Below are 8,351 nucleotides of genomic sequence, written 5' to 3'. Positions count from 1 at the left end.
TCTTCCAGAAATAGTTGGTTTTAATTATAAATGATTGAATGACTTCTGGGTACCTATCAGCCTTATGGAAATATGGGAGTGTCAGCTGCCATCCTGGGTCCAACATCCATGCATCTAAGATGATAATGGTCACTTTGGGGTCATTTCCCAAGCTGTTATCTCACTACCAAAAAGACTTTTAAGAAGGTTCTTGATTCCAGACCTTTAGAGAGAGCTCTGATCAGATTTTCTTAGACATGAGAAAACAAAGGCAAATGCTAAGGACCCAAACCTTTTGGGGGGGCTGAGAATGTAATATTTTTAATATTTAGCAAGGTTACAAACACACCTGACAGATGTGAATATCAATTTACAAAAAAAAATTAGTTTGTTTAAAAAAAAAACGAAAAACTTCAATCCAAATTTATTGGGATTACAAAAATAACAGCACATTTCATTAACTCATTACAGCTCAGAATTACCAACACAGCCAGAGCATGTTTAAATAAACTGCTTCTTGCCAATACAAATCTCATGACATAAAAAAGAAGTTTATTTTCATATTTACAGAAGAAACATGGTGATAGTTTCTTCAAATTCTCTTTGGAATTAATGGGTGAGGCTACTTTTAAAGTCAGAGAACATTTCAAATTAAAGAAGGTATTTTAGAAACATCTCACAATGCATTTTATCTAATACCACTGAATAATTCTGCATCCTCTTCTAAAGATCGGGTTTTTATCGCAGAGCTTCTGGAACTTCCACCTACAAAAATAGGGGATTTTCTTTCAATAAAAACAGTACAAATGATAAAGTGAAAAAAATATCTGTAGAATATGTCTTTAGCAGTATTCTCCAGGAAGAACTCAGATATAGATTATTGCCCGTTGGTACTCAAATTTTATATTATAAAGTAGGTTTTAAATCACTTGCAACTCTGTGGTAAAATTTTTGACAAGTGATGAATCTGTTCTGGAATGTAGATGATAATGCCCTGATTTTCTTATTAAGGAAATCGGGATTTTTTTTAGATTGAAGTATCTTAAGATGAGCCTGGCCCTTAAAAGACTGAGATGCCAAGAAGGTGGACCAGGCACATCTCTCAGATGGAAATGTGCTATCTGGTGACCTGCTTCTGAAGCTCCAAATTTGGTAGCCTGCTCTGGCATACTAAAACATTTAAAATATTGATTAAGTATTTGTGAGGCGACTTTGGTACCCTTGTGCGATGGAGGCCGGCTCCTTTACGAGGTCTGCGCCCCAGGGTCTGCCCTCGGGTTACTTACGCGCCTTAGCTGTCTCATGCTGCTGCCCCGAATAGCTTCCATGAGATTATCATGAGCTGATCTCTGTGGGGTAGAAGGTCGGGAAGTGTCTTCCATTTTCTTCTCCTGCACTGACCTCAGGGAATTTCTAATTTCCTTTAGGCTACTGTTTGGCTGTTTCTTTGCCTTTTTGCCTTTTTTCTTTTTCTGTCCATTTTGTAAGGCCCGCTGGGCACTCTCCTGCTGTTTGATGACTTCTGCGATGTTCCGCGTGATGAGCTTCTTCTCTGGGGGCGGAGGGGGTGGCGGTGGAGGAGGGGGGGGCGGCAGCCTTTGGGGAGGAAGAGGGGGCGGTGGAGGGGGCGGGGCCACCGGCGATGGAGGACGGCTCCTCACGCTTTGGACTTGCCTGGGGAGTTTGGGGGATGAGCGGGGGGAGTGCCTGGGGGATGCGTGAGGTGAAGAGCCGGGCGTCCCTCTTCGCCAGACTTTGGTCCTAAGGTTGGCTCCCCCATCGTACCCCTCCTGCTGCTTTTGCTCCTGCATCCGCTTCTGCCGCTGTTTATCCATGTTTCTGGTCAAGAGGCTGGTCATGCTCATTCTTGGTCCTGGGAGCTCGAAATGGTAACCCAGCCTCAGCAGCGTGGTGTTCTCCCTCAGCAGCTTGACGATCTCCATCTCCACCTGGCTGCCCATGATGTGCCTTTGGTTGTGGAAGCGCAGCTCGGTGAGCACGGTGTTGTGCTGCAGAGCCCTCATGATGGCCAGGATGCCCTTGCCCGTGATGAAGTTGGACTCGATGTTGACGCTGGTGATGTGGCAATTGACTCGCAACATTTCCGCAATGGCGGTGGCCACGCTGTCGTCGGCGCGCGTGTTGGCCAGACTGAAGGTCTTCACCACCGTGTTGGCCTTGAGGGCCTCCGCGAAGCGGATGAGGGTCTGCGACGTGATGTTCTCGATATTGTTCAGATTGACTTCCGTGGTGTCAGGGTCGTTGTTTTTCATCTTTTCCAGAGCATCCTCGATCACTGTAGGGTTTCCACAGGGGTGGATGGCAGCCGGGGACTCTGTGTTCCTTCCGCTGTGGCCGTTGGTCAGATGTATGTTTTCAATTTGGCTTTTAAATGTCTCTGGCCTCGAGTTGTCAGAATTGACACTACCGTAATGTACAGATCCATTCATCCCTTTCTCATTTTCAATTGTTCTTTCCTCTCCTTCGCGGTCCTCTTCCTCCTCGTCCTCGTCCTCGTCCTCGTCCTCGGCCTCCTCTTCCGTATACACCTCTTCAGAAACCTCACTGTTACTTTCAGTAAAGATAAGCTCTTCCTCACTCTCCTCTTTGTCTTCTTCTGCAACCTAAAGAGCATGGTATCCTCATTAAGTTTGTCATTTCTAAGCACATTTTTAAAATTTACGAAAGTAACACATGGTTTTGCAATACATACATGGATCAAATCATCATGTTGTCTGTCTAAAACTCATACAATGTGATATGTCAGTTACATCTCAATAAACTTTTTAAAAAGTAACACACAGCAAGTAATACGGAAGTATATAAGACAAAAAAGTTCATCTCCACCTTCTGAGCTCTCTAGTTTGGGTGACCAAGGTTAGTATTTCCTTGCATAGCCCAATAGCTTTTTCTACAAACGTTTCTTTTGTTTTCTGTAAAATAAATATGCAGAATTCAGTTTATTGAATAAAAGTTTGCTATCATCTTACCAGTTTGAACAGATATGTCAGAACTTCTGCTCTGGAAAGCCCTTGATAAAATTTTTATTCTCTTGACTACCTCTTCTGAACTACTTGACTCCTAGTCCATTACAGTTTAGCAAATTCAACTATCCCTTAGGGAATCACCCCTCCGTCCTTCCTTATTCCTCCATCCCAAACATACGAGTGACAACGAAAATATACAACAGGTGCATGGGTTCCCTTTCTTAATGTTCAAAAATTCTTCCCCCTATTTGCCTCCTATAGCCTATGTGACAGGAGCCCAGAGCCCTCTGCCCTGTCATGTCTCAGTGTAGACAGAGGCGGGGCATGTCCCTCTGGGGTAGAGCCTGGCACAGGGTCTCGGAGATCCCACAGCACCTGAAAGCTGAGGCTGTCTCTGTCCTTTCTCTGGGGAAAGAAGCCGAGGGGGCAGGGCTGCTTGTTCAGGGGAGCAGCAGGTCAAAACCCAGCTCTCTGCAGAAACTCAATCAGGTCACCCTTTTCAGCAAATCAGCTTGAAATCTCGCGTTATCACAGGGTTAAATGAGACAGGACTGCAGGAGACACGAGATGGGAAAGATAATCGCCCTTGGCACCAGCTAGATTCCAACCGTAATGTGGAACAGCAGAGGACAGTAGAAAATCTTGAAGCAAGCCACTGCCTCAGCCTGATGGCCTTAAATTAGTTACCAGGTGTCAATTCTGAGAGACTTTCAGCAAGCACAATTTCATTCCATCTTTGTCTTTCCTGTTTACAAGACTCTTTGTACTGAGAAGCTCAGGTGACCCCATCTCTCTTTTTCTTGCTACCTTTTCTGATAAAATAAAAATCTCGAACTTGCTGACAGAGTCCGATTTTCTCTAATGCGATCTTTTTAGTCCGTTATTTTCTCTAAAGTCCTGAGACGCTTTCCTGTCCCCAAAGCCTTGATTCTTCCCTCCACACTGGAAATGTATTTGACCCCAGGCCGAGGCATATGGAATGAGCTTTGGAAAACACTGTGCTGGTCTCCAGGTTTGCTTGCCCAGTTGCTATCACAAAATAGCCTCCAGTTATCCACTTGCTTGGAGTGGCAGGCACCACATGATGGCCTGGGGAAGGGGTCAGCTGCTCCTCGGTTGCCTCCTCCAGTCTTAATTTTTTACTCACTTATTCAGGAGGAGGAGAGAGTGATACAGTGTGTGTGTGTGTGTGTGTGTGTGTGTGTGTGTGTGTTGTAAGTATATGTTTTTAGCTGTTTCAGTATTTGGAAGAAAGGGACCTGTCACAAAATTCAAGGTATACTGCCTGTCATACCACCATTAAATTGTAACCTCTAGTTTTTAAAAGAACTTTAGGCTTTATCTGCAAGAGATGTTTTCCCCTTAAATGTATCTGGAGAGGTCATATGCGAAACTGTTATCCAGCAATGAGTTGTCCTGTAACATCTAAATGACATTTCCTCCAGAAATGTCTTTGACACCTCCTTAAATTATCCTTGTGACATGTTCCCACAGTGTTGTACTTCCTCCAATAAAGTACCTATTTAATGATTTGCCATTTTTCTCAAAAGACTGCTTGTGGGGTAAGGAGAAGGATCATGTCTGTTTTGTTCACCTTGCACAGCGCTCAGCACGTAGTAGGGACTCAATAACATTTGTTAACGGAATGGCTCTAAATTGACATTGGTTTTAACAGCCGCTGAGAGTCGGGACAAGTCCTAGGAGAAAAGTACTGATGGGGCTGGGGTCGGGGGAAGGTGACCAACCGTCCTGGTTTGCCCAGGACTGAAAGGTATCCCAGGAAGCAGCATTTTTAGTTCTAAAATCTAGATAGTCCCAGACAATCTGAGATGGTTAGTCACCCTAGGTGGGGGACATCTAAGAGAAGAACAGCAGAGGGGAGAAAGGTGTCTAGAGGGGGAGGAAGGAGGATATAAAAACAATCATTTTCTACTTTCAAAATTATTCTGGCATTTGTAATGACTGCACTGTTCCAGATCACCTATCTGCCACTGCTCTGTAGTTAACCCAGATCCTTGCAGGAATATAGGGGTGGGAAGGTGGAGGGGGGGCATGAGGTGCTGGGGGGGGGGCGATGTTGGTACCCTTAGGGCATAAATTAGGCAAAAAGAAGAGGGTGTCTAACCATTTCTCCTCATTACCTCCCTGGAACCATTACATGAAAAAGGAGGCTTGGCTCCGTTCTGGTTCTGGTTCTATGCATAAAGAGCGGGTTGATCTTAGACAAATCACTAAACCTCTGTGGAGAGGAGTCTCAAAGAAACTGCAGTAGAGTTGAGTGGTTCTCAAACCAGTGTGTGTCATAACCACCCAGAGGGCTTGTGAGGCCACACAGTGCTGGGCCCCATTCCCAGAGTTGCTCATTCAGCAGGTCTGGGGGAGCCCTAGAATTAGTAGTTCTGAGAAGATCCCAGGTGATGCTGATATACCCACATTCTGAGAATCACTGTCTTTGTGCCAACAGAACTTGGTTTGAATTTCAGCTAGAAGCTGTTTATCTCAAATGAGTTTCTTCACCTCTCCTAGTCTCAGTTCTCATGTCCAGAAGGTAAGAATTCAGTGAAATAAAATGAATGTACTCATTGGCACCTATGCCTGAAGCCCGGCAGACACTCAAGCTAGGGGAGCTGCATCTTTGGGTCGGCATGGCCCCTTGGAGCTGTTTAATGCAGGATAAGTTTGTGTGAGTCCAGCTGGGCAGAGGCTGTCATTCCCTAGGGGTTGAACAGGATTTTCATAAGCGTTTACAGAACCAGGAGGAGCCTAATAATTGTCTCCTTCTCATGGTCCGTACTGGGCTGCTCTTCACTTACGCTGCCGTCCCCCTCCCCCTCCTACCCACCAGTCAGCTGCTTTGAGCCTTTTCCTGGAGTGGAAATGGATTGACACCCTCCACTGGCAAGCTTCTGCTCAGCACTCCTTGTGACTCCAGAGACAACTAGCCAGCAGGGAAAGGGTAGCAGGAGAAAAGTTAACTAGCTGAGAAAGGAATCAAAGTTCATCAACATAAAGCCTCTCTAATTGAGCTGATAAGCTATTGGCAGGGATCAGGGATCAGCAAAACCTTTGGCAGGAGCTAGTGGGTTTCATCAACAGCTGACAACAGGCTTTGCCCTTTGTTTTCCACTGATCTCAAGACACTATGCCATTAAAATGCCTTTGCTTGGTTATTGCTCCAATGGCTATCTGTCCTGGACATTATGAGGCAATTTTAATCTTTTTATTAAGGAACATCTTTAAGAACTGTTAGGAAAATGTCATACTTATATTTGATCAGATTTTGGACACACATTTCCACATCAGAAAAAGAAAAAAAAGACCTCCGAAAATCATGGTTGTGGAGGAACTGACCAACCCAAATCCTGGCCCATCATGTGTATCCTTCCTTCTCACCACCACCCCACTCCTTCAGCCCCTCATTGCAGGCGGCCACCGTGGCCTTGGCAGCTCCTGGCCTGATCCCAGTGGCCCTTCCTGCGATGATTGACATGGACAAGACTCACACATATCTTGCTAAAAATGTGGCCAACACACCCTATCACCAAGATCATCTAACAGCGCCTAGATTAGTACCATGGAAGTCTCGCCATTGGCTTTGGGCCATTTTGATTTGAGATGATTCCAGTGGAGCACAGAGGTATTAAACTGTCGCTCCTGACCAGTGTTCTTCCACAAATTCAGGAATTTGATATTTTGACATTCTTATTGTCATTACTATAATATTTTCCCAGAGCCTAGTTTGTTGAACTTCCTTCTGTGAATGATTCATTTGGCAAATTCAAAGTAACTGTTTACAGGTCAGAGAACAAGAGCTTAATAAGTCTGACCTCTAATATAAGCACATTTCCTGGCCTTAGAATCACCATTATAAAATAGAACAGAATCTTAGAGATCATCTACGCAGGCATGCTTAACTTGGGTCCTTAGGTGGGTTTCAGAATGTGTGTCATCATTTTGAAATTCTATGTAAAATTTGTGTATGTTTACGCAAGCACACGTTCATTTTCTTTAGAAGGTCCATAAGTTATCAAAATCTCAAAAGGGTGTTTGATTCACAAAAGAAACACTGGATCCAATGTCCTCCATCGACAGATGGGAAAGAGAACCCTGCAGAAGCGACTATCTTGTTTAAGATCTTACAAGTTAGGCACAGAGCAGGGAGTAGAAATAAGGTCGCCTGACTCTCTGCCCCATTATACTTCTCACCACCCCACACTTCCTGCTGTTGGAAAAAAAAGAATTATTTTTACTATAGTCACCATCACAGTCCAAGGAACCAGAGTACACCCTTTCGTCTTTATAGAAGAAAATAAATTTAGTTAACCACTATCTATATACACACACACATATCTATACACATATATAAATACATCTACATTTCTATTATGCTGCATTCCCAACTTATAACTCAAATTAGACTTACGTTTGACAAAATATTTAAACCCATGCTTTGCTTGTGAATTATTTTCTTCTTGAAGATCCCATCCTTGTCAATCATGGGACCCCAACTAAGAATTTTACATACAATCCATTGGGTGGCCATAAAAGTTAGATGACTATTTCAGCCTGAGAAGATTTTCAATAGCAGCTACAAGTGGGTTATAAGAAAAGAAAAGTGAGGAGGGCTGAAAAGTTAGAAAAAACAGCTTCCTGGGTTCGGGGTAGGGCTGTGGGAGCAGCTAAAGAAAAAAAATCCAAGAGCCTACCTTTCCACACTCCCCCAGCCTCTCCTGCTCCAAGAGTTTCTGGGACTCCTTTTCCCAGTAGGCCATCAGTGCCTCTCTGCTGAACGTCCCTGTGGGTGTTTTCTCGGTCAGGCTCTTTTGCCTCATCCCCACGGGAAGGCTGCGATCAGGTTCAATATCTTCCAGCTCCCTCTCTAGCTCCTTCAACTCCTCGGCTGACAGGGAAGCCAGGAGTTCATCCTCATCGATGGATTCGTATTTGCTAAGTCCTCTCCTGTAGCCGAAGGTAGACATGGTCCCTGCTCTGTCAGACCCACAAGGAGCTCAGAGCACGAGGCATTTAAGGCAGCCAGCAGCAGGCAGGGGAAACAAGTGGGTAGGCTGGTTAGCAACTGGTTCCGGGAGTGCCTGCGATAGCCTTTTAAGAGTGGTGGTACAGGCTGTGACAATGCAGAGAGGGGTGAAGACATAGGCTGTTTTAAGCATCAGACGTCAGCTAGACATTTGAACACAAAGAATGTCACATCGGTGGTGGATGGAGGTCTCGGAACCAGTGGGGATTATTCACATACTGGCCAGGGACATATTTAGCTGAGCCTGATAGCTCATGAGGACAGGCAGACAGTGCTTCAGATAGGGAGTAGCCCAGTTCTTGCTTTGTATTCAGACAACAAGGGGGTAACATTTATTTTGAAAATGC

General features: G+C 44.7%; 1 protein-coding gene across 2 annotated transcripts; it reads right to left on the bottom strand.

Moving 5' to 3' along the window:
- Window positions 1-305: 305 nt before the first annotated feature.
- Window positions 306-8,045, bottom strand: LMOD2 (leiomodin 2). Of its 2 annotated transcripts, none has more exons than XM_029234315.1 (3): window positions 7,673-8,045; window positions 1,266-2,603; window positions 306-744 (listed from the first exon to the last, which is right to left on the bottom strand). In XM_029234315.1, the coding sequence occupies exons 1-3, from the start codon at window positions 7,943-7,945 to the stop codon at window positions 718-720; spliced, it is 1,638 nt and encodes a 545-aa protein (XP_029090148.1). In that variant the 5' UTR covers window positions 7,946-8,045; the 3' UTR covers window positions 306-717. The 2 variants fall into 2 exon arrangements, with proteins under 2 accessions (XP_029090148.1, XP_029090149.1); XM_029234316.1 differs by having other exon boundaries at window positions 718-744; window positions 1,266-2,596; window positions 7,669-7,945.
- Between the last annotated feature and the right edge of the window lie 306 nt (window positions 8,046-8,351).

This window comes from Monodon monoceros, unplaced genomic scaffold (genome assembly GCF_005190385.1).
Source record: "Monodon monoceros isolate NGI ecotype Baffin Bay Population unplaced genomic scaffold, NGI_Narwhal_1 Super_Scaffold_2, whole genome shotgun sequence".
Lineage (NCBI taxonomy): Eukaryota > Metazoa > Chordata > Mammalia > Artiodactyla > Monodontidae > Monodon > Monodon monoceros.
This window is presented reverse-complemented; position numbering and strand designations above follow the sequence as displayed.

Coding starts and splice junctions, on each gene's coding strand:
- LMOD2 (XM_029234315.1), bottom strand. CDS start 7,945: ATGTCTACCTTCGGCTACAGGAGAGGACTTAGCAAATACGAATCCATC. Junction 2,604..7,672: donor GGCTGGGGGAGTGTGGAAAG/GTAGGCTCTTGG, acceptor CATGCTCTTTAG/GTTGCAGAAGAAGACAAAGA. Junction 745..1,265: donor GCATGAGACAGCTAAGGCGC/GTAAGTAACCCG, acceptor CTATTTTTGTAG/GTGGAAGTTCCAGAAGCTCT.